Source organism: Pogona vitticeps, chromosome 2 (assembly GCF_051106095.1).
Source record: "Pogona vitticeps strain Pit_001003342236 chromosome 2, PviZW2.1, whole genome shotgun sequence".
In the NCBI taxonomy this organism is placed as follows: Eukaryota; Metazoa; Chordata; class Lepidosauria; order Squamata; family Agamidae; genus Pogona; species Pogona vitticeps.
In genome coordinates this window covers 291,036,642-291,063,325 of record NC_135784.1, presented here as the reverse complement: position 1 = coordinate 291,063,325, position 26,684 = coordinate 291,036,642, and the positions used below count along the sequence as shown (strand labels likewise).

Genomic DNA, 26,684 nt, shown 5'->3' with positions numbered 1-26,684 from the left:
CTGCATTACTCTGTCATTTTGATGGGAGGAGGACAAACTACTTCTTTTTCTTTTTAACCTAGAAAATCATGCAAAGGTTCACCATCAGTCAGAATTGACTCAGTGGTATCTAATTATTATTATAGGCCAGTGGACGCCGCCGGTGCTGCTGCGAGTTAAATCGCTGATCCACTAGGCTGTCAATCAAAAGGTTGCCAGTTGGAATCTGCATGACAGGGTGAGCTCCTGTTGCTTGTCCCAGCTCCTGCCAACCTAGCAGTTGAAAAGCATACCAATGCCAGTAGATGAATAGCTACCACCTCAGTGGGAAGGTAATGGCATTTTGGGTCTAGTCATGCTGGCCATTTGACCACCAAAAGTGTCTATGGAGAAACACCAGTTCTTCAGCTTACAAAAGCAGATGAGCACCTGCTCCTAGAGTCAGACACGACTGGACTTAATTATCAAGGGGAACCTTTACCTTTAGGCAGTGGATGGCTGGGAACAGACTGTAAAACAAAATGTAAAATGAGAAGAAAAAGGTGGTGATATTGGTAGATGGGGATTGGTGGTGAAGGGAGACATTAGAAATGTTTTAATATCACCAACTGTGATTTTAGCATCCAGCTGGCTGGTTTAGCCCTGGGCACTCGTCACCATGTGCAATGTGTGAATTATAGAAGCGATATAGTCTATGAGTATGTGGTAGAAGAAGAGTGCATTAGAACAGAAACAATCACCCTGGTCTGGTGGCACCTTAAGTGACACCAAGTCCGAAGCAATGGGGTGGATGTGCAATCCTGCCATTTCCATCTTAACCAATTTTGCCTGCTATCTTCAGTTTCCAAATAACCCAATTCAGCTTGAATAATCACTGAAAAACAATGTGAAATTGGCTTTTTATGAGATAACAGCAACTTTCAGTTGATTGCTTGTACACTGGAAATTGCTCTCACAAAATGAGCTGTCATAGAGCTCCATCGAGCAAATTAGGTAATGTACAGCAGACTATGATCCGCAAATCCACGGATTTAAAATTGCTCTAGTTCAAGTCAATGGCATTCAGGAGTCCTTCCAACCTGGTACCAACACAACTGCTCAAGTCCATTAACACTTCTGGGAACGAGGATATGCCTGTTGCTTATGGTCCATGTCTCTCTAGCAAGGCAGGAAACATGTTCTCCAAATCTTTTATAAATATTTAGGTAACAACTACATTCCTAAGTGATTTTCTCTTACCTGATGTTTCATAGCAGGAATGTCATTGCCATATTGGGAACCCTGCATGGAATTTTTTGCGGGATTAAAGACTGCCTCTGGAAGGCCTGCTTCTATGAGAATCTTTGTTGTTGTCTGCTTGGTTTCTGTGTCTCCCTCCAGTTCTTATATTCAGTGTCTCAGATCCAGAACAGACTGTTCACAAAACAGAGGAGTTTGCCAGTCTTTCATCCCTTATATCACAATTCTAGGAGGTCTCCCAACATTCATGGGCTCCAATGGAAACTTTTCCCTTTTAAAATTACTTCTCACATATGAATAGGGTTAAATTAGGACTAATGCAGTCACTTGTTCCTCTCTACGCACTGCAGTCGCAATGTGGGGAAATTGTATGCCTTTACAATGTATATATCTGTGGTAACAGCAGACATTGTGCTAAGCACGCAAATCACGTACACAGCTACTAGCTTCCCTAAAGGATGATTCATTAACCTGCTTTGGTATCTAGGATAATTACCTGTCTCGGGGTAAATTGTATCTGTCTCTGTTTACCCTGCTCGTGTATCCAGGAATGTTTACCCTGCTTGTGTATTTAGGATTTACCTGCCTCTGTTTACCAGCCCCTCTGTTTACCATACTTGTGTATTCAAGATATTACCTGCCTGTGTTTAGAATGGTCACTGATTAATTTGTGCAAAGGTAGTAGAAAACAATAAAAGGGGGGCGCGGCGACGGATCGGGAGGAATTCCCACTGAACAGCATGTTGCACAGCATGCTGTTTTGTTCATCCAGATCCCCGTCCTGAAATCACTCGAGTGCCTCGCCTCTTTCTTTCTCCTTGCTGGTCAAGAGGGGAAAAAGGTTTCATCTGCAGATCCCGACATTAAGCTTCATCTGCAGATCCCTACAAGGCTTCATCTGCAGATCCCGACATCGCAATCCAGACCGAGCATTGCCTTTTCTCACTTTTATGTTCAAAGCAAACTACAGATGGCGCCACTCATACATCGACATACAGTTTGATCCTTAGTAGAGATGGGCAAGAGCCGCTGGTTCATCCTTTGGACCAACAGATGTTTGGAATTTCCCAGCCCCGCCCCCTGGCAGGTGCCCACTCAAAGACTGTGCCTGGAGAAGGCAGGGCAGGAAAGCTGGGGCACTGCCCTGAGTGGGCACCCACCAGAGAGGGCAGGTCTGTGAACCTCCAAACACTTGTTAGTCTGAAAGATGAACTGGCACAAACTACTGAACCGCAAATCATGCCTATCTCTAACCCTCAGGATGGGCCAAGATTATATATTTGCAGTCATGATTCTACTTGTTCTTAAGTTCTGAGCATGTTTTAGGTTTGCTAGCCAGAGAACAGAGAAGCAGCACCAATCCAACCCAGTCTAAGACTATAGGTAGACGGTGGAGGTTTCACACTTGCCCCATGTCAACGCTGAACCCCTCCCTGGTGAATCTGTTCTTCTCCCTCATTAAAATAAATGCAGCAAGGAGGGTTAGATAAAGAACAAATGGAGGGCAAGTTTCAGTAGCCAATCTTTGTTTCCTAAAATAGAGTACATCCCACATTTTTAAATATAAAAACTTGGAAGAGACAATCATATGGTGAGTGGATTTTCTAGTCAGGGCATAACTTGGTGTCAGTTTGTGGAAAAATGAATTAGTTTAAGTATTAACAGTCAGCATCTTTCTATAAAACACTTTGTCCATATGTACAGAATACTACATGCAAAGGTAGCGCAACGCTGGAGTATCTAAGTCTGCAATGGTTAGGCTGAATTTACTTGGGAGTACTCCCCTCTGAAATTAAAGTATACAATCCAGGCATACTATTTATTCAAGATCCCACCCCTTTTCCTGTGAAGTAAAGGATAAATGGCACCATGTTTTGAATCCTGCAGATCCACTCATTGTCTTTTTAGTCACTTCACAATATCCAAGGTGTATGACAGTTCAAAGTAGTAGAAATTGTAAAAAGATGTAGGAATTACCTCCCCTCCAGCGAAATGCCTATGTTTGCCTGAACAAAAACTGACAGCAAAGTACACCATCTTTGTGCGATTGTTTTATTAACTGTTTGCAAGTACACAAAAGAGACCTGCACACACAGTTTACAGTACATTCAGTTAGGTAAGCTGGCTGGTTCACTTTTCCCCCTTGACAGCGGACAAAACCAAAAATATGATAGTGCTCCAATCATGAAAGAAAACTTTAGAAATGGGTACAGGTCCAAAATTTCCAATCATCAGTTCAGTATAAGCTGCTTAAAATTCAAACAGGAAGTGCTTTCTAGTGTAAGAACATACGAGATTAGATAAGATGTCTTTGGGTAGTCAGAAAGCTTGAAATCAGTTGTTCTGTCTTTCCACAGTGGCCACTCTCCAGATGTATTAAGCAGTAGTTCCCAGCCTTGGATTCCCAGATGTTCTTAGACTACAACTCCCAGAAGCCTTCACCACTAGCTGTGCAGGGAGTTGTTGTCCAAGAACATCTGGAGACCCAAGGTTGGGAACCAGTGTATTAGCTAGCATATAACTCCCATCACCTGTAGCCATTTCCATTGTTGCCACCAGTAAACTGTCAATTACTTTGTACTACTAATGAAACAAGACATTGCTGTTTCAAGTAAGAGCCACTGAATGACATCTCTCCATCCATCTATAGATAGAACTCTGTCCTGGTCATTTGTCCAATCCTCTTTTAAAGTAATCTGAGCTAGCTGCCCTCTTCACCACATCTTGTGGCAGCAATGTCTATACATTAACCCTTCCTCCTACAAAGAATTGCTTCCATTTTGTTGCCTTGAGTCTACTGCCCATTGATTTCAGAAAGTGAAAGTTGTGATAGAATGAAAAAAATAAAAATTCTCAAGCCACCATACACGGTTTCACTAACAACCACCATTATTTACTTTATTTCTTTTACCTTTAAAAAAAAATGGACCAAAGGTGGCTTATATTATTAAAAACACAATCTCAAAAGCTTAAAGCAGTAAGTTGTGGAAATACAGTGATGCCTCGCAAGACGAATGCCTCATGCAATGAAAAACTCGCAAGATGAAAGTGTTTTGCAATTTTTTTGGTGACTCACAAGACAAATTTCAAAAGATGTTTTTTTTCCCTTTTTGGGGGGGGGGTTGTTGTTTTAAATCGCACAACCGTTAGTACCGTGCTTCGCAAGACGAAAATTTCACAATACATGACTCGCGGAACAAATTAATTTCATCTTGCGAGGCATCACTATTTAAAAAGAATAACATTTTAAAAATGTTAGGTAAAAGTATTACTAAAAACAGGTTTAGAAGCAACAAAATGCAAACAACCCCATTTAAAAATCTCTCCTAGACAATCAGTCACTAAGGAAAGTGTGCCTGAAGAAAAAAGGTCTTTACCTGCTTATGGAAAGACAGCAAAGATGGGACCAGCCAGAGCTTCCCGTCAGAGGGAGTTCCAGAGATTGAGAACGGAAAGAGAGAAGGCCCTCTCTCGTGTCCCACCAAGGGCGCCTGTGAAGGTGGCAGGGTTGAAAGAAAGGCCTCTCTTGATGATCTTAACACCTAGGCAGGCTCATAAAGGGTGACACAGTCCTTGAGACAGCTTGGACACAAGCTGTCTAGGGTTTTATGGGTTAAAACCAGCACTTTGAATTGGGCCCAGGAATGGATTGGCAGCCAGTGGAGCTGCTGTAACAGCATGTAGCATCAAGTGTTCCCTATGACTGGCATCTTTTTTCTAAACCATATGGGGTTTCCTTCTGCTTTGAGACGTTTTGCCATCCAGGACAACTCATACACTAGATTTTTTCCCCAGATTCATCAAGGAGAAATAAAGATACCATCACCTTCCAAAGACCTACCATAGCTTGACTACTACTTATATTGTATATTTAACAACTAAAAGGATAAGCATTTTGAAAGGAGGGGGGTCAAGCTGTCCTCTGTAAATCCTACTGTCTAAAAAGTGGGCACCGTTTGCTGAGAAGCTATCTTTATGTGTTTGCTTTGTCACAGAAAATGGTGACACAATAGAACACATACAGTACTGGTATGCTTTTGAGTTACTCAGCAGTCACAAAAGAATGCCAGTATCTATTTTCTGTTTTAGAAATTTCACACACAAAAAACACAGTATGGTAATTAGGAATTTGCTCTTAAAGTGATAATACTGAGATGGATCTAGACTCAGCCATACTTAGAGTAGATTAGAACTTGGAAAATAATTCCCCAGTCAACATAAAACGTAGGCCATGCTTCCTGGGGGATTCTGGGAGGCATAGTTCAAAAAAATGTAACATTTTTCGACTATGGTAATGGTGATGTGAAATGGGGGAAGGAATGGATTAGTGCATGAAACTTGAACTCATGTAAAATGTGGCCGGAACTCAATATTAGGACAACACCATGCACGAAGCAAGCTTTCCAAAGGAGCATTCAAAGACGAAGCATGTGTCCATGAATGAAGGATGCTATCTTTGTTTTTTTCTGTTTCTCCACCACCACTATGAAGGTAGTTACAGAAGTGGAAAATAGGGGAGGTGAGGCAAGGCTTCTTGAGGACATTTGTGTGTGTACATACAGCACCATGGAAACCCTGTTTCCAGGATAGTTTGGAAAACTTTGTGAAAACAGCCCCCTGACTGTAATGGCAAAGAAGCAGAACACCAGCTTCCTAAGACTATTTCCCCAGAAGAATATCCGATGAGCTTAACAGCTGAACCATGCTTTGAAATGAAGTTACCCAAATCCAGACCCATACCATACTGGTTTTCAGATTAGATCACTCACCAGTTAGAGTATGTGACTTCTCTAAATTGATTCCTTAAAGAAATCCATTACTGATTGTGTATGGCATCATCGCTAATTCGTACATTTTCACCTATTAATTCCTGATTTAAAGAAGCTTCGGAGTCAGAAAAAACGAGGCAAGGTAGACTTTTGGTACTGCCCAGAACAAGAAAGAAACAGAGACATTATCTGCCACTGTTTTAATTTTGATTTCAAATGGTTAAAAACTATACAACATGTAAATGGCACATACATTGAAGTAAAAAAGCGCTATTTCCCTCCCGGTGGTTCCATTGGACTTTGTGCGACTCAATTCACTGTTAATAATGGAAAGGCAGTATCCACACATTAGACAGACATTTGCAATTATGTTCACATTTAATTATGAGACCAAATCAAAAACCTCTCACCATGAGACCATCGTTTTTACAATATCCATTGCAACAGAAACTCTCCTATGAGAAAGTTGGTCAACTTCCCATCTCTTTCCTGTGTAACCCAAGATTTTGCACATTAAATTAAGAATAAACATACAATACCATTTTTGCAAAAAGTACCAGTATTTATGCTTTGCATATTTTTATTCTGGCTAGGAAGTTTATTTTTACCTTTGCACCTTCAGAAAATAAGTGCTATGAGTTCAGCTGATGGACTTATGTGGAACATTTGACACCCCAGCTTTTGAAAATCAAAAGCAAGCATTTTAACCATAATATATCCCACAGACTTTAAAATCTATCTTTTCACCTCTGTTTACTAGAAATATAAGGAGTTATTAAAAGTTTGACTTCCGATAGATAAAAAGTCTGGTATATTGCTTTTTTACTTATGTGACCTTTTGCAAACGGAACACCTTATGCCCATCAATAATTGCCCTATACCTCTTTAATTGTGCGTGTGTTCACAATTTCAATCATATATAGGCACTTGCAAGTTACCATGGTCTGTGTGTGAAAGCGACCTTTCCACAATGTGACAGAATCAAAATCACATCTAGAAGGCATTGACTGCATTTGGAAAGTTTGAAGTTAGCTTAAGATCCTGCATGTTTCTCCAGCTGGTAACCACATTTCCTCACTTCTAAGAAAATGAGAACCTGGCAAATTAGTGACTCCCCAATGTATCTCATATGAAAGAGTTGCATATACAGGGAAAAATAAGTGCATCTTTAAGAACTGCATCCACATGCTTTTCTCAGATTAATAAGCAAAGATATGATCACCCAAACAAGGTTATTTTCTTTTGCCACTGTATATTAAGGGTCAGATGTGCAGGACTATAATCATAACTATCCAGCTACCATACAGGGTTCATTTTTTGAAGCTGAATCGTACTGATGTGCGTGAATAAACATTTACAGGGTAATAGTTACAGAGTCAGCCTGATATGCTAACTACCAAAGGAACTACTTACAAAAAACTCTTTAAAATGCATAATTGCAAAACAGACATTTGATTCCCATTCATTGGACGCATGGACGATACGTTCGGTCTGTTCCTCAAGTTGAAATCTGCTTTATTGGCATAAGGTTGGGTGAAACCTAGTGGGGGAAAACCGGGGAAGGAATTAGAAAATGATATATAAATATTTTTATAATGCAACATACCTATACAAATATGACTTTTCATTCTTTTTCTTTTTTCCCCCACAGTGTTGTAATAATGTCTCTTATAAACTGGGTCTGCACAACAGATTGTTCTGCCAGAATGATCTAACCAGTTAAATCTGATTTAAGGATACTGATGACTTAAGGGTCTGATGTAAACACTAGGGAAACTCAGAGTGAACTGCTGTTGCTGATATAATGCTATGTTCATAATAATTATAGGTGGCTCTAACTCACTTCTCCTTTGTCATTGCTAGATATATTGTGTGGAAGATTTTTTCCCCTTTAAAAATTGCTAAAATATGAATCTACAGCTACATGTCTCCCCAAAAACCCACAATGTTGTTATGTAGATTTTCTTCTTAATGGATCTATTAATTGATCTTTAAGGAGAAGGAATTTACATAAACAAATCTGCCTAAAATGGAAGGCACAACAACATAGTTGTGGAGCCAATGGCTAATTTCCTGGCTGATTTGAACAATAATAAAACAAAATTCCACACTTTGTTTTTGCTGGCACTATGAAATAATAATCAGGTTTGGATTTCAAAACAAAATAAGGAGGTTAAGCAGAGAAAATATCCAGGTTTGAGGCAGTTACGAATCAGAAGGTGGGGGCCGGGGAACAATTTTAAGTTATCTTCCTAAGAAAACCCCTTTTGGTGACAGGCAAGACTCGTACTATGTTGCTGGCACTGGAAACCAAGCCACTTTTATGCCAAGGTTTATTGTGATAAATTGCTGCTCAAAATTATTGGAGTACAAATAATTTCAGGGTGTGTGAACAATACATGTAGGATTTGCTCCTCTTGCAATTACCTTAATAAGTTTTGCTAACTAGGAGACAAATACTATTAGGGGCGAGCCTCATGGTGCAGTGGTTCGACAGCAATACTGCAATCAAGCTTCTGCTCACAACCTGAGTTTGATCTCAATGGCCTCAGGTAGCTGGCTCAAGGTTGACTCAGGCTTCCATCCGTCCCACATCGGTAAATTGAGTTCCCAGCTCACTTGGGGGAGGGCAATATGTAGCTTGCATAATTAAATTGTAAATCACCCAAAGAGTGTGTTAAGTGCTATGGGGTGATGCATAAGCAACACACTTGCTTTAAAAGATATGGATTTGAAAGGAATCTTTAAGAGGTCCTGCTCAGAAAAGACTGACACGGAAAATTTCAAAGAAATCTAGTAGTAACTTAGGGCTTCACTCTTTGAAAATCTTCAAAGTAAAATAAATTATAAGAGAGGATCTTTGTATCCTTCTATTGACAAAGGGGCCGGCCCCCACCCAGAGTCACCACTCGCTATTGTCCTCTGACTGGGTGCTGCATTTTGCTACTACTGCCTGTCACCTCTTCCCGAATATGTTTACATGGAAGTTGGTGTTCCTGGAGAAGAGACAAGCCACCAGTTTTGTAGCATTGTCTATGGGCCTGGTGGCCGCTGAAGATCAGAGACAAATAATAATTCCCATCCAAAGTCCTACTGCTGCCCAACAAAACATCCTTGGTATTTGTGAAGGCTTTCACGGCCAGGATCTAATAGTTGTTGTGGGTTTTTCAGGCTCTTTGGCCCTGTTCTGAAGGTTGTTCGTCCTAACATTTTGCCAGTCTCTGTGGCCAGCATCTTCAGAGGACAGGAGTAGCACTCTGAGTGTTACTCCTGTCCTCTGAAGATGCCGGCCACAGAGACTGGAAAAACATTAGGAAGAACAACCTTCAGAACACGGCCAAAGAGCCCGAAAAACCCACAACAACCAAAACATACTTTTTTCCTCCCCTCCCTCCCTATCACTTTGTGATGTACATCATGTCTTTCAAATGGACAGACTGAGGTCAAGAACCATCTTGTCCTTGATATTTGTAAACCATCTCAGGAGTATTTTTGCCTGGAGAGCAGAGGAAAAACACATCAATCAAACTAACAAATCCAGAGAAAAGCAATGAAGTCTGGAATAAATGCCCCCAGAATTAGCAATCTTCTAAACCAGTGGTTCATAACCTTGCGTTCTCAGATGTTCTTGGACGAAAACCTTGGATTGAAGCCTTCACCACTACCTGTACTGACCAAGAACACCTGGGGACCCAAGGCTGGCAGCTACTGTTCTAAACCTGTTTCCACTCAACTAACCCCCTGTATCCTCCAGTCCCTGACTGTCAACAAAAATTGGTACTCCCAAATGTCCTTCCATATTCCCTTCAACTGCATGCTAATTTCACTTAAAAGCCCATGCACATGTCAAGCCACCTGTCCCATTCTCCCCACCAACATAAATCAGAAACCTTGTTCATCCCTGAAGCTTGTGTCTATAGGGCAGAGAGAAAGAGAGAGCTTTTTCATAAATAATTTCCAAAACATTCAAGAATATTTCCCAAATAAATCCCCGTAACAATTTTTTTTTTCAGAGCAAGAGGACTAATGGAAACTAGGACAAAAATTGCTGTTTGTTTATTGACAAAAGTAATTCTGAGCCAGAGATGAACGACAGTCAACCCAGTAATGACTTACCGTGAAATCAGCGCCAGTACTTTTCTTAATGTCATCCACTGTCAGCCCTTCCCAGATTTCAATCAGGGTGAGTCCCTTTTTCTGATCGACATCAAAAACAGCCTGCAGAATTTACATTAATTGTAATAAAATATTATAAGAAGAAGGAAAGGTAAAGGTTCCCCTTGACAGTTTTTGTCCAGTCGTGTTCGACTCTAGGGGGCGGTGCTCATCCCCGTTTCCAAGCCATAGAGCCAGCGTTTTGTCCGAAGTCAGTATTTCATGGTCACATGGCCAGTGCGACTTAGACACAGGACGCTGTTACCTTCCCACTGAGGTGGTCCCTATTTATCTACTCGCATTTGCATGCTTTCGAACCGCTAGGTTGGCGGGAGCTGGGACAAGCGACGGGAGCTCACTCCGTTGCGTGGATTTGATCTTACGACTCCTGGTCTTCTGACCCTGCAGCACAGGCTTCTGCGGTTTAGCCCGCAGCGCCACCACGTCCCTTAAGAAGGAAAGCCTTTGCTAAATAAAGAAAAACCCTTCAACCAATGTTGCAAGTTGAGCATGAACAATCACTCTTTCCTCCACTTGTCTAATGCATGGTTCCTCTTTTGTCCTTCATCTTCCTTCTCATATCAGCCCTTGTGTATTAATTTTGGCACTGGCATCAACAGCAGCCTTAAGAGAGGAGCTGATGATTGCCTTTTCTTTCCACCACAGATCTCACATTTGAGACAATTGAGCCTCTATAACAATCTATGATCAGAGCATGGAAAAAGCTACGATTTCCACAATAGGCCATGTTAGCTGAAGGATTGTGGTAAGTACAGTCCAAGCTCTGCAGGTAACTGCCCAAGATCTCACTGCGACTGCATGGCTTCCACTTGTACAAGGAGATACTGGACACTTTCTCATGCAAACATGAACAATAGTATGTTGTGCGAATTGTCCGAATCGGCATGATCTTCGTCGCAATATTTATGTGGCCCATGATGTAGGTACAGATATTAGGTCGGACTACACAGGGAAGATTTGCTTAAAGCGGCATAGTTTCAATGGGTACCTAAAACTCAAAATTATAAGTACATGTTGAATTTTTGAGGGAAGGATACTCCATAAAGCAGGGCACCATGACAGCAACACAGGCCTAAGGAAGAAGGCAATCTCTGAAGCACCCAGTCCTGTGATGCTGGTTTTCATAAAGTAATAACAAATCTTTACCAACTCTGATATCAAATAAGAGCTAGAGCATTCCCACAGCCACAATGTTGTGTGGTGGTGACAGGTCAGAATATTGAATCTCTGAGGAACAGTCAATGACAGAGCCAGGCTGTATTCTGCATTCCTGGGGGGGAAATGTTGCTTCCACCTCAAAGCAATGAAAATAATCAGAAACTTTGCACCAAAGCAGATGCTTGGCATAAATCAGCATCGGTGCTGATGCAACTCCAGTGCTAATCCCCAAGATCACATAAAATGACAGTACACTGGTGGAAGAATTCTTGATACTAGCATTCCACAAACCAGTAGCTGAGACTGACAGTCACTTCTTAAAGCAAAATAAGCAGCCTGTTCATAGGATATATTTTGACTGCCATACTCAGGCTACTGCCTCTGATATCATCAAACCAGAAATAAACTCTCTTACTTAGAATACACAGCTTGAGACATGAAGTGTGAGAAGAGCCGGGGGTGAGGAGTTACCTTCTATTAAGAGAATGGAATCAGAGCAGAGTTTAAATGAGTTTCTCACAAATGAAGCATAGGATCCTAACTATCCAGAGCTTGCCTTAGGCAACTGGCTGCCTAATATACTTTACAGGATTATTACATAGATAAAAAGACCCTTTGAAGTTCTTTGAAGGCCCCTGATTTTAAATCTAAGTATTTAAAAAGTAGAATATATTACCTTTTCTGTTATGATGCGATTCACACAGTTTTTCCCAGTAACTGGCAAAGTGCAGTTCTCCAGAATTTTGTGGGCATTACCCTATAATGGGGGGTGGGGAGACAGAAAAATTACCTTTTACAGAACATCTGAAATATATGCCAGTTTTGAAACACCTGAAATATATACCAATTCCGACAACAAACCATCTGCTATGATTGAACCTTTTATTACAGACATGGTAAAGCATGGTGTTTTTGCTTCAAAAAAAAGGACAGGTTACTTACCTGTAAACATGGTTCTTCAAGTGGATTCTCCATGAATACACACTAGTGGGTTTAGACAGCGCCTGCGCTGGCCTCTCGGAATTTTCTAGAGCTGTAAGAGAAAAGTAACAATGTTTGAGGCTACCCTTTACCGCGCATGACCAGCCCGCCAACGGCTCAGTTCCATATGCCCGCCACAAAGAAGAGTTGGGACTCGATTCCAATGACGGACATGTGGGGAGGCCGGGCGGGACGTGTGTATTCATGGAGAATCCACTTGAAGAACCATGTTTACAGGTAAGTAACCTGTCCTTCTTCAATGTGGTTCTCCATGAATCCACACTAGTGGGTGACTAGCAAGCAAACTTACTGGATGGTGGGCCGTCATTGTAGCAATGACGTAAGGACAGCCCTTCCAAACTTGGTCTCATTCTTGGCCCGAAGGTCCAACTTATAATGGGTGACAAATGTGGACACATTAGACCAGGTAGCCGATCTGCAAATCTCCTGAATATCGACTCCTCGTAGCAAAGCTGTAGACGTGGCCACAGCCCTAGTTGAATGGGCTTTAAGACCCTCAGGAATAGGTCTGTGTTGTAGTTCATAGGCCAAAGAAATAGTGGAGACCAACCACCTAGAAAGGGAGGACGACGAAGCAGCTGAACCCTTTTGCTGACCATAGAAGCACAGGAACAGTCTAGGAGACTTCCTAAAATCTTTAGTCCTGGAGACATAATAGGCAAGTGCCCTTCGAACGTCCAAAGAATGAAGCATGCGCTCAACATCTGTCACTGCTTCAGGAAACAATGTTGGTAAAACTAAAGGTTGGTTAACGTGGAATTCAGAAACCACCTTAGGGAGAAAGGAAACATCAGGATGCAAAACAACTTTATCCTTGTAGAATTGAAGATAGGGAGAATCCGCGCGCAAAGCTGCGAATTCACTAGCCCTCCTGGCCGAAGTGATGGCCACTAGGAACAATGCTTTGAATGACAGGAACTTAAGGTCACAAGAGGTCATAGGCTCAAAAGGAGGTCTGGTGAGGCTATATAAAACAGTCTGCAAAGACCATTGTGGTACTGGTTTCTTCAACGGTGGTCTCATATTGTTTAAACCCTTGAGGAAGGCTTTAAGCGTTGGATGCGAAAACCAGCGAGATGACTCAGAACCCTGAGGTTGAAAAGCCACAATAGCCGCTGTGTAAACCTTCAGGGTAGATTTGGACAGTCCAAAATCAAAAAGATGTCTGAGGTAGAGCAGGAGAGTAGACAAGGACACCGGGGACGACTGTAGGTTGCGTTCCTTAGCAAACTTCAGAAAATTTCGCCATTTGTATTGATAAAGCAACTTTGTTGCTGGTTTACGAGCTTTATCAATGACTTCAATTAGTGATGGGAAATCCTCCACGCTGTCAGATGGAGGGTCTCCAGGTCGGGATGCAGAATCTTCCCGTCGTCCAGAGTGAGAAGATGTGGATGCAATGGTAATGTCATGTAGTCCACTGCACTCTGAAATAGTGTGGAGAACCACGGTCGACGTGGCCACCAAGGGGCGATCAAGATTGCCTCTACTTTCATCCGCAGGGCCCTGATGATAGTTCTCTGCAGAAGAGGTAGCGGAGGGAACAGGTAGACCAGTCCCACGGCCCAAGGGATCATAAAAGCATCCCCGAGGGAGTCCTGTCCTCTCCCGGCCCGAGAAGCGTAATGCAGACACTTCTTGTTGCTGAGGGTCGCAAACACGTCTACTCGAGGTCGACCCCACATCCGACAAAGTTGGAGGAACACCTGTTGATCTAATTCCCACTCGTGGGTCTGAGCAGAGCGGCGACTCAAGTCGTCCGCCAGCTGATTGTCTGTTGTAGCAATGTGGATGGCTACCGGAAAGATGTGTTGCTGGTAGCACCACTCCCACAGCTGAACAGTGAGGAACAGAAGGGACTTTGATCTTGTGCCTCCCTGCTTGTTCACGTAGAACATCGTGGTGGTGTTGTCCGTGACTAGTTGTATGGCCCTGCCCTTCACCAAGGGAAGAAAAGCCCTGAGGGCTTTTATGACCGCCAACATCTCCAAATGGTTGATGTGCAGTGTCGATTCCTCTGCGGTCCAGAGGGCATTGATCCGATGACCCTCGCAGTGGGCTCCCCAACCCGTCGGGCTCGCATCTGTGGTGACCTGCCTGGTAAGTAGAATGGGTCTGAAAGGTCTGCCGACCAAGAGATGGGGAAGGAATGTCCACCACTGAAGTTGACTTGCCAGTTCTGGTGTGACCCTGAGACGCTTTCTTTGGCTGTCTGTCTCTGGATCGAACAGGGTGAGGAGCCAAATCTGTAGGGAGCGCATCTTTAACCGTGCATGAGACAAGGTGGCTGTTGTCGATGCCATGAGGCCAAGCAGATGTTGAGCTAGCCTGGCCGACACCGTGCGTCGTGGTTTGAACTTGTGCACTGCTTTTATGATTTTGTGGATGCGCTCTAGAGGCAGGAACATGCGGGCTTGCACTGCATCGAGACGTGCTCCTATGTAGTCCATCGTTTGGGAGGGCTTTAGATGAGACTTCTCGTAATTGATGGACAGACCCAAGGCTTGAAGAGTGTTGAGGACATAGCGAGTGTCCCGATATGCCCTTGCTTTGGATCTGGAGACGATGAGCCAATCGTCGATGTACGGGTAAATTTGGATGCCCTGCAACCTCAGGTAAGCCGCCACCGGGGCCATACATTTGGTAAAGGTCCTCGGTGCCGAGGCTAGACCGAAAGGAAGAGCCACGAATTGGTATACCGTGTCCTTGAACATGAGACGGAGATACTTTCTGTATTTCCGGTGTATCGTCACGTGAAAGTAGGCATCCTTGAGGTCCACCACCACAAACCAGTCTCCTTTTTTCAACAGGTGAAGGATCCCCTCTAAAGTGACCATCCTGAAGCGACGAGGCCTGAGGTAAGAATTGAGGTCCCTCAGATCTAGTATGGGACGCAGACCGCCGTCCTTCTTCGGAACAGTGAAGTACCGGGAGTAAAACCCGTTCAGGATGTCTCGCTGAGGTACCACCTGGATGGCCTGCTTCTCCAGAAGGGTGAGAATCTCGTCCTCTAGGATGGGATCGAACGAGGTAGGCTTGATCCAGCCTAGAGGAGGTAACTCTATAAACTCCAGGCGGTAGCCGGAGCTTATAATGTTCAAGACCCAGGTGTCTTGGGTAATCTTGTTCCAGTTCAGAAGGTAAGGAGAAAGTCTTGTGCGTGACCTGATGGACCGGATGGGATGATGAAAGTCAAAGATATTGTTTTGACCTTTTCCCCCCAGGTTTGAAAGACTGACGCTTGTAGGCCTGAGGCTTGAAGCTGGAAGCCGATGAAGAAGCCTGAGAAGAACGTGGGGCTGCTTGAGGGCGGAACGAGCAGTAAGTTGAAGGACCAGGTTGTTGGTAGGCCTGCTGTTGGTAGTGTTGTTGCTGGGATCTAGGCCTCCACTGAAATTTGGAGGTCTTAGATTGCTGCTGTACTGCATAGGATTTCGCTGTCTTTTTGCTTTTATGCAAGCTTTCAAGGTTCTCATCAGTGGAGCCATTGAATAACCCTGTGGCATCAAAGGGTAGATTCTTGATCCTAGCCTTGATGTCCTCCATAATGTTAGCGGAGCGTAGCCAGGCATGTCTCCTCAAAGTAACAATGGATGCCAGGTTTCTTGCATTGGCATCAGCTACATGGCGAGAGGCTAAGCGTTGGTGTTTGGATACGGTCAAGGCCTCCGCGTGGGCGTTGAGACAAGTCTGCCTGATGTCTTCTGGAGCTACTTGTAGAGCTGGTAAAACTCTCTCCCATAGTTGTTTCTGATATGCACCCATAGCTACTAAGTAATTGAGAGCTCTGAGCGCAAAGGTAGTCATGGAATAGAGGCGTCTACCCAAGACCTCCAAGTCCTTGCCCTCCTTGGTGGTTGGAGTTGGATGACCCTTAGCTGGCAGTCTGGAAACACTAGACTCTACCACCAAGGAATTAGGAGCTGGATGCTTCAAGAGGAACGAAGTGTTATCTCCGTGCACGCGGTACATGTTCTCAGTACGTCTGGACATATTAGGAGGCTCCGCAGGATGTTCCCAATATTCCTTGAGAAGGTCCATAAGCTCAGGCACATAGGAGAGACTGACGGGACGAGACCTGGCTAAATGGATGTCTCCAAAAATCAGGTCGTCCGCACGTGAGGGGGATTTCTCTACTTCCAACTTAAGCGCTGCAGCCATCCTTGAAACCATCTGAGGGTAAGAGGAGAAGTCCTCAGACGGGGAGGAGGGATGGATATCCGCTGCGTCTGAACCCAGGGGTTCTTCTGGAGGTGGCAATTCCAGAGAAGCCTCAGAAGTGTTGTCATCCTCTTGCTCAGAGGAGGTATGGGGGTCCTGACTATCCTCATCAGAAGACTGGAGAATGTTTGGACGCGAGTCAGTATCCTTAGCCTTGGAGGCTTTACGAGGTCGAGGTGCCTGGGGTACAGGTTCAGGCACTGGGCGCACCGGAGGAGAAGGCGGCGTCGGTCGACCTGGAGGATCAGTCGGCTTAGCCGGTGCCGAGGGGACAGGTTTGTCCACGACCGGACGCTTGCCGTGTCGACCTTTCCTAGGCGGCGAAGTAGAAGAGGATGAGGAAGAAGTATATCGAGACCTCTTCCGACGTCGACGCCGATCGCGTGAAGTCGAAGACGAGGACTCGGTGGAATAGTCTCGTCTACGACGCCGACGATGGGACCTCTTCCTATCCCTGCTATCATCAGAGTCGGAGGAGGAGTAGTCCCGATGTCGGTGTTTCTTATGCCTATCGGCACCAGAACCGCGTTTACGCTTGCGGTGGCGCCGGGGCTTCTTAGGCGCTGGCTCCTCCTCTAACTCGGATGCTGGAGGCCGAGGAGAGGGGGCCGGAACAGGCTTAGCAGGTCTCACTGGTGTGGATGGAGACCTGGAGCCTTGGGATCCCGGTGTGGAGGATCGGGATCCTGTCCCTAGCCCGGTCAGGATGGGGCTTCGAGGGACGCCCGGCAAATCAGCCACTATCTTCTCCAAGTGGCTCGTTGTCGGCGACTTCTCGACAACGGGGGGTGGTTCTTGATGAGGAGGCAACGAGGGAGCCAAGTCCGAAGCCGATTCTCGGTCCCGAGAAGAATCCTCAAGAATAGGAGAAGGCAATGACGTCGAGCAAGATGGGACGACGAGAGTAAGGTCTTTAGCCCTCGATGTTGACTTTGTCGACACCTTTTTCTTTTTCAGATATTCCGACACCGGTGGGACCGAGGACTCGGCCGATGAAAAGAGGGAGACCGATGCGGAGGTAAGAGCTGACGGGGTCTTCCTTTTCTTAGGCTTGTCTTTCGAAGACTGCTTAGGTCCCTTTCCCTTAGATGATTCCGGCGCCGAGACGACTTTTACTTCGGAGCGCACGGAGGAGGTAGAGGGTATAGCCTCCATTTGAGAAGGTTGGGAAGCGGACAAAGTCTGTTTCCACAAAAAATATTTTAGGCGTTGCTGGCGCGCCTTGAGAGTGACCTTTGTAAATTGTTTGCAATGCCTACAGTGGGACACCGCGTGCGATTCCCCCAGGCAGTACAAACAGAGGGAATGTCCGTCCTGGAAGGGAAGTTTTCTGGAACACGCGGTGCAGAGGCGAAAAGGTCCTCTCCTGGGGGACGGCTTTTCTTTAGGAGGCATAGACTAAGAGGAATAACTGACCGAGTAGAGGATCCGATCGACTGAGAGGAGAAGCGCGGCGAAACGAACGAGGAAAGAGGCTGAATAGACGATAATTGAAAAAATCCTGAAGGCGCGTGGCGCCTCAGCGGGAGGCCCGTTAAGGCCTATTAGGCCCCAGCGGGAGGCCGCCTGAATCAATCAGGGCCGGAGACAGTCAATCAGGGTCGGAAACCGTAAGAGTTCACCGAAAAAATCACCAGGCAAAAGAGTTGTCGAAGCGTTCCGTAGGTCAGGGTAGCCAAGTAAATAGAAATAGAAAATTAGTTCACTAGGAAAGCGAACTAATACACGAAGCTCTAACGAGAGGTCCCAACTTCACTGGTGGAAAAATGGAACTGAGCCGTTGGCGGGCTGGTCATGCGCGGTAAAGGGTAGCCTCAAACATTGTTACTTTTCTCTTACAGCTCTAGAAAATTCCGAGAGGCCAGCGCAGGCGCTGTCTAAACCCACTAGTGTGGATTCATGGAGAACCACGTTGAAGAATCTAAGTTTTGCCATTTAAACCCCCTCTAGCATTTTGCACAAAATTGTTTTTGCATTAAAAAAATTATTCCATGAACTTTTTGTGAAACATTTCAAAATTGAGGGGAGGGTCACAAGAACTCTCAGAATTTCACAGAGCATGGAAACAAGTTTTTAAATTTTCCAAAAAAGTAAAATTTATACTCCCTCTCTTAGAAGCTTCCTGTACAGCATAGTAAATGAAGGATGATAGGAATAGTTGTTAAGTAACATCTGAAAGACCACAGGTTCCACATCCAAGCACGTATGACTGAGTGGGGGTTACAATTCAACAAATACCTTTATCTAGAAAGGCTACTTTACCTCCAGATAAATTGCCTTGCATTTTAATTGGCAGAAGCAAACAACAACAACACAGTACTATTGTCTCCATTGTTTTTTCATCTACTCTCCACGTCCTTGAAGTGTTTTCCTATTGTCCATTTAAAAATAAAAATAATGAACACCTTGTTCATGGAAACAAATATTGTTCCTTCATCCATTTCCCGGCTTAGTTCTTTTTCCCCTCTTTGGTGAAAACCTGAGTGTAGTTACAGACGCATGCAAGCTATTTCAATATGTGCAGACCAGCAAAGCATAACACCTCTAATTATAGCGATAATTACTAAACAAATAGCTGCAGGTATTTTCATACATGGCATGGGCTGGAATACTAAACTCACATTCATTTTATTACAGTAGCAAGTCAGAAATAAAAGATTATTCATCTCCGTGTCTAGCTGCAAAGAATGACAATACATACAGGTGATGCCCTTTAAAAATTACCAAAACCAGCTTTTATGTGTCTTAATTAACAGCATTAATTTAAATGTGTGCATGCTCATACTAGCCAGTGATTAATTTTCTAGATTTCACAGCAATCAACTCCACTTATCACTGGGGCAACAATGTGTACCCTTGCTTTAAACGACATGTACTGTATTCTCAGAGATGGCACTCCCAGTCCTGTTCTTTCCTCTGCGGTAGAGAACAATAGATTTATTCCAATGCAGGCCATTTAACATATGCATCTGCTCTTCAAACAATCTACCTCCTTGATGAAAATGACTAATATTGAGGACAAATATCTGGAAGATCATCAGCAATGCTTTATTCAAGGTCTTGTGAGTTCTGATTCCTGCTAAATTAATTGTTTATTTGTACTATTTTAAAAAGATTCTTTTGGGTATACCTTTGAAGCAGGGCTGACAAACTCAGGTAGATCCAGAGCCTGATTTTCTACCTCTAGAATAATTCAAAATAAGTCTACTTCTAGCTTTAAGAAATAGATATTTTGGGGTGCAAAAAAGTAAAGAAAGGCACTATTTATAAAATGGATTGCTCCTCCAGGTTGCTTCTCCCTCTGCCCACTGACTCATGGGCATATAACACACACAGCACTGTCACTCCTAACTCTGCCCTGGAGAAGCCCCCTCTGGAACAGGTTTGGAGAACTGCTGGTGTGTTGTAGCTTTTAACCTATAGAAGCAATGTACAGTGGTGCCTCGCTTAACAATTACCTTGTTAAACGACGAAACTGCTTGACGATGAGGTTTTTGTGAACGCTTTTGCGATCGCAAAACGATGTTCTAATAGGAAAAATTTGTTTCATGATGATTGGTTCCCTGCTTCGGGAACCGATTTTTCGCTAGAGAACGATTTACAAACAGCTGATCAGCGGCTCTAAAATGGCCGCCCGCTGTGCAAAATGGCTCCCCGCTGTGCTTTAGGACGGATTCCTCACTATACAGGCACCGGAAGATGGCCGCCCAATGGAGGATCTTCACTTTACGATGAGGTACTTAGCCCATTGGAACGCACTGAAGGGTTTTCAATGCGTTTCAACGGGTTTTTAAAATTCACTTAACGACGATTTTGTTTAACAGTGATTTCGCTGGAACAGATTAACGTTGTCAAGCGAGGCACCACTGTATGTTCTCAAGCTGTGGGAGGAAGGCAAAATCTAGAAGAGATTGTTAACATTTTACCTTTGCTGAATGCTCCATTGTGACAACTACTTTTGTTCTTGCACTGGACACTAAGTCCATGGCACCACCCATTCCTTTCACCATTTTACCCTAAAAAAAAGCAACACATGTACATTTCAAACAATGAAAGGAAACACAGTTAAGCAGAAATAACAATACACTGAAGATGTTTGCTTTGTTTTTCAAAATTTGCAAAATAAGTCAACTCAACACTAAACATACACAGATATAAAGTGTATCAAATAGTCACAAAATAAATGATTGTAATAATCAGTTCTGGAGATTTGTTTGTTTGTTTATTAATTATATTTTTATATCACACCATCTAGCAGCCTTGCCACTACTCTGGGAAGGTTCCAGCTGTAAAAAAACAAACAAAGAACAGCCAAATCTCATCTCCCCCCCCCCAAAAAAAAGAAATATATACGTACATAACAAAAAAGAAAAATCAAGATGGCAGCAATGGATGAGATAAAGGTTACAGGGTATAACTGTCAAAATAAAACTAAATGACCAACAATTATAAGTGTCTCCCTGAAAAGCAAAGTTTTATGTGCTTCCTGAGCATTAGGAGGGAAGGAGCCTGGAGTACCTCCACAGCTAGAGCATTCAATAAAGACATTTAACTTTTAATGCTAAAATGCTCACATCTGTGTTAATTTATTTATTTAACATATTTTTGCCCTGTCTTTCTCCTCAAAAGGTCCCAAGGTGGCTTATCGGGAGTACATGATAAAATAACACACCAAAAGGGATATATAATCAAATAAACTTACCTAAAAATTAAGTGCTAGTTAAACAAAATACTATACAATATTTAACACCCAAAAGATGTTAAATGAAATGTTATGTTCTTCTTCCACCAAGCCTGTAAAATAATTACACTAAACCTAATGTTCAATTATGTGGTATTTTTGCTGGTTTCGAAATCATTTCCATTGGCAACAGCTACCTGTAAAGAGGCTCTGAACTATTCATTTTCTTCCCCCAGTGAATATATTTCCAGCAGAACATTTTCTGTACAATTTAAAATATATTGGCATCAACTGACCAATACTGCAGCTTAAGCTAAGGAAAAGAAAATATCAGCGCCACCTTAGGCGGGCAATTCATTTTCTGTTTTAGCAATAAAAAGTCCATGACTTGAGAAGACAAACAATAAATTGCTTTGAATTATATTTTATCTGTCACTTTCCCCCCCATTGACAATCAGCTGCAAAATGGCGCCATTATGGAATTACTGTCATCATACTGCTATCTCTGACAGCGAGATTAAAAGGAGAGGGAAAGGAAAAAGAAGGGCCCAGACAGCAGTCTCCGGGAATGCCAAGAAATCTCATTTTTTTTTCTCCAGTAAGAAGAAGAAAAGAAACCACAACTGGCTAAAGAACTTTGGAAGAAGATGCCGAAAGATCACAGGCCATTTCAAAAACACATGCTCAGCGAAAACACAAGGAATCAAGCCGGGCAAATGGCCCATATTGTGATACCTTCACTCTTCTTTCTAAGGTCCTAGGCAGCAAATGTGTTCTAAAACCTCTCTCTTCAAATTTCAAACGTTGCTCTCTTTGGCAAAATTCTGTTCTCAGCCCAATCAATTTCCTCCTGTTAGCAAAATGTCCCTGGACCTAGAGTTCTAAGATAACCAGTCCTGTGCCCACCAAAAATTGAAAAAGGAAGTCTTTAACCAGTGGCAAATCTACCTAGCAAGATTTTGGCCAATGTATCTATTTCCTGTCTTACTTCCATCACAGAAAAGAGTACCGTGGCACCTTAAAGCCCAACAAGCTGCTTATGACATAAGCTTTTCTGGGGTAGAGACTACCTCACCAGATACATCCAGAGATGCAGTGGTGCCTCGCTAGACAATGATAATCTGTTCCACTGAAATCGCTGTTTAGTGAAATCATTGTCTAGCGAAAAGCATTTCCCTATTGGAATGCATTGAAACCTGTTTAATGCGTTCCAATGGGGAAGAATCGTCATTGTCTAGCGAAGATCGGCCACAGGAAAGCCGCTTTGTGAACCGCCGATCAGCTGTTTAAATCGCTGTCTTGCGAAGCTTAGGACCCGAAAACACTCGTTTTGCAAGCACGGAGGGAGCTGTCAAAATCGTTGTCTAGCGAAAATTGGTTTGTGAAGCAGGGACCAAACATTGTCCAGCAAAATTCCCCCATAGGAACCACTGTTTTGCAAATCGCTATAGCGATCGCAAAAAGTCAATGTCTAGCAAAAAAACTGTCGTGCGGGTAACTGTCTAGTGAAGCACCATTGTACCCTGACACTGAGTCAATATTTCCCTTAGTAAGATGGATGCATTATATGCCCCATCCAGACCACTACTCCTTTTTTAAAAATGTCCATGTGACAAAAAACAAAGATCTCTTTTTCTCATCACTCCTCCCTCCTTCAAAATCTCTGCTCCAAACTGCCCCCACTGGAAGACTGGTTCACCATCTCCCAGCCATTAACACCTTTCCATCATGGATACTATGATTTTTGTAGAGCATGATGTTCTCGTTCGTTCTGCCCAGCAACCTCTTTTCTCTCTCTAGATGTGCTTCCAGCACGCATATCCGTAAAAAGATTTGTTTGAGAACCAATTCACACATGACAAACTCCTCCTCCCCCAGAATGAATTCATATATGAACCATGCATGGAGATAGTTTTCCAGGAGCCTCATGGCACGGTGATTAAACTGCAGTCCTGCAGTCGAGACTGCTCACAACCTGAATTCGATCTCGATGGGCTCAGGTACCTGGCTCAAGGTTGACTCAGTCTTCCATCCTTCTGAGGTCAATAAACTGAGTACGTTGCTCACTGGAGGCAAGGGCAATGTGTCGCCTGCTTATTTAAATTGTAAACTACCCAGAGAGTGCTTTAAACGCTATGGCGTGGTAATATAAGCAGCACACTTCATAATCCAAAGATGTGCAAACTTGATATGCATGCCAACTTTGTAATATCTGTTTATTTTTTCCTCTTTTTTTAAAAAAAACAAACATTAAAAAAATTTAAACTCTTTTAAAAATCAAATAATACAACTGAGCAGATGTGGGATATTACAATTCATGTTTTACTTAAACAGATCAACAGGTCATATTAAGATTTTACAAAGTCATTATTTGCACTTCAGTGGATCTTAACTTTTATTTAATGTTTTCCCCATGAAATGTGGATTGTTATTGTTTCATACCAGCAAGTCTCTTCCTAAGGTATCATGTAATGTTGTGGGAGTAATGAAGACTACCTATTCTTTGCATTTTCAATGAATAGATATCAAATACCACAAAACTCATTTTCCTTAGGATGGTACAAGAATTAATGCCAACTTTGCACTTAACGGCCCCTCTCATAGATGGAAAACATTACAATCCTGTTTCTGTTTAGCTGGAATAATTTAACCTACCATTTCTGAAGTGGGAAGCCACAATCTAACTCGTGGCGCCCCGATATTCACAGGGATGGTTGTGATGGTGACAGAGACTAAGAAGTTTAAGGTTATACTGAAAAGAGCAGTACTAGGGATTGTTACAAGGAGGGAACAGAAAGATCTCTCGTCTGACTCCTTAGCTGCTATAGGAAGAGGCTTGACTCTGAATAAGGCAGCTTCAACGGTGAAATTGAACCCAAGATAAAGAGCTTCCATAAGGACCCATTTCATAAGAATCATTTCTAAATACTGGGAAAGCATATAAAAAGTTGGCATCAAGTTTGTATACATACAAATGCCAACCATGGAACTTTGTCTGGATTTATTCTTAAAGATTCATCATGTTTGCCTAAGGGCATCTGCCACTGGCTCAGCAGTCTATTCACTGTTACATCATATCAGCAACACCAGTATTTATGATATTAATATTCATAAATCCCTAGGAGACCTCATCCATCACTTTTAATCTCTCTTCTACTTCTACCCCACTACTCTAGAAGTGGGATTTTTACTGGCTTTACTTGCCACTCTAAAAGCATCATTAGTCAAAGGAACCACAATAATCGTATTTAACGCTTCTCCCCCTGCCCTACCCATAGCACTATTTTCTCTCCAGAAAGACCACATTATTCATTGCAATGTGTGTTTTGCACTGCAGCAATACTTGGGAAATTAGCCCTGTCACCAAACAATTGGTGCAACTACTTTAAAAACAAACAAACAGTAAAGCTTTGGCATGAAAAGTTTGATGAAAAACCAATGGTTATTGACAGTAATTCTGCCTCCCTTTCCTGCTGCCCTCTGCCGCCTGTCCCCACTGCCTCTGCCGCTGCAGGAGGCAGTGGGGACGGGAGGCAAAGGGCAGTGGCAATGGCTTTGGAAACCCGAGAAGCTGAAAGCCGCCCCGACCGCCGCGCTGGGTGCCGGCTTCCAAAGGACTGGCACCCCACGTGGTGGTCGGGGAGGTGTTGGAAGCCCGGCAGGCTGAGCCTCCCTTTTCCTCACCATTGGGGCGAAGAAGCAGCCTCTTCGACACCAACGGTTTGAATTTCCCACCCTTTTCCCCTGCCTTGTTTCATTCATACGTCGAAGTTCCGGCCGCAAGTCAAAGCAAAATTTTGCGGCCGGAGCTTTTCGTAACTCGAAATTTTCATAAGTAGGGACATTCATAAGTCAAGGTCCCACTGTATTATCGGCCTCATTGTGTACAGAGTGCTTAATGCGATATGTGAATCCTTTCAGTTTCAGAATGCAGTGCTGTAAGTGTCGGCTCAAAAGCAGGCAGTCTTGTGTTCAGTGGGACTTGCTCCTACTTATGACAGCACACAATTGTACCCAAGGGCTTCCAAATAAGCCAGTGCTAAATCAACCAAGAGCAATATGAGCCAGAACTGAAGGAGGCTGCAGTAGAGAGCATCTGAAGGGAAGAAGGCTTATTATTAACACAGCAGGACCCTGTTATTAATGGGATCAGTATCTGCTGATTCTCTTATCCACAGTCTGAAAATATTAAAAGAAAAATCTCAAAAAATGCTTCTCTTAAAACGAAATCATATTTTTAATGATGCAGTTACTAGAACTGGCCATTAAAGGGAGCCAAATACTATGCTACAGAGAGTTCATTAGTAGAGAAATAAATTTACACTATGTCATTACCAGAACTGGCCACTAAATGGAGCTAGAGACCACGCTATAGATAGCGTTTGCTATTAAACTAGAGTTCCATATTTTCAAGTATCCACAGAGGGCCTTGGAACGGATCCCTCATGGATATGGGGGTCCTACTTCATTTATTTTATATAGTTCATTTTGGGTTGAAAAAAGATATATTATGTCTGATTTATTTAAAAAATCACTATAGCAAAAACAGTACATTTATTGTCAAAACTCTATTACATTCACAGTTGATACAGGGAAAAATTATCTCGTCCTTCATATACAGTGGTACCTCGCAAGACGAACACCTCGCCGGATGAAAAACTCGCAAGATCGCGATCACGATCACGATCGTGTTGGTGACTCGCAAGACGCCTTCTTCTATGGCCGTGCTTTGCAAGACAATTTTTTTTTCGCAAGACCAATGCCACACAAGACAAAAATAATTCATTTGTCTTGTGAGGTTTCCCATAGGAATGTATACCAATGAATTCCTATGGGAAACAGCTTTTCGCAAAATGAAAATTTCACAAGACGGCGCTATTCGCGGAACGAATTGCTTTCGTCTTGCGAGGCACTGCTGTATTGAAATTATGCACTACAATGCATGCATACAGGAACTGGGGGAGGAGACATGGATTTTTAATGGTAGGCAGTTTCTCAACAAGGCGAGCTACTGCCCTGTTGATACCTGCAACACATGAATACTAGTTTTCCTGGTTTGGACTTATAGAGTTGCAATCTAAAACATCTGGAAGGCATCTGGGTTTTCCACCCCTGGGAGGACAGGATGAAGTAGGACTCTCTTACTGATCTTAAATGTTCAGACAGATTCATATGGCCCTATTTTTAGTCAAAGAAATGAACTTTCTATTAGGCACCCTTAAAGGATAGGGCTCTTTAAGATACCATGTTGCTTATATCTGAAGAAAAGCAAAGAGCCTCTAAAGGTGAGGTTCTTTTCACCTTTTCCCAGATAAGCCTCATGAGTGCATCAGGCTGTTTTCCTTCCTCGGATCTCTAAACTGGTGTCAGCTGAGGATGTCTGGAAAAGCTGAATTGCTAACAGTGAAATACCACAAGCAGCAGGCTCACAGTGGGAAGTGGATTGACTCTGAACTTCA

At 43.1% G+C, this 26,684-nt stretch overlaps 1 protein-coding gene across 1 annotated transcript in view; it reads right to left on the bottom strand.

The window, feature by feature from the left end:
• Positions 1–6,172: 6,172 nt before the first annotated feature.
• Positions 6,173–26,684, bottom strand: part of OXCT1 (3-oxoacid CoA-transferase 1) — an 89,008-nt gene continuing 68,496 nt past the window's right edge. Inside the window, exons 14-17 of the mRNA XM_020783632.3 lie at positions 20,471–20,560; positions 11,998–12,078; positions 10,104–10,205; positions 6,173–7,527 (exon numbers count right to left, since the gene is read on the bottom strand). Of these exons, the coding sequence (XP_020639291.3) occupies positions 7,486–7,527; positions 10,104–10,205; positions 11,998–12,078; positions 20,471–20,560 (315 nt within the window). The 3' untranslated portion in view covers positions 6,173–7,485. The remainder of the gene's footprint in view (positions 7,528–10,103; positions 10,206–11,997; positions 12,079–20,470; positions 20,561–26,684) is intronic.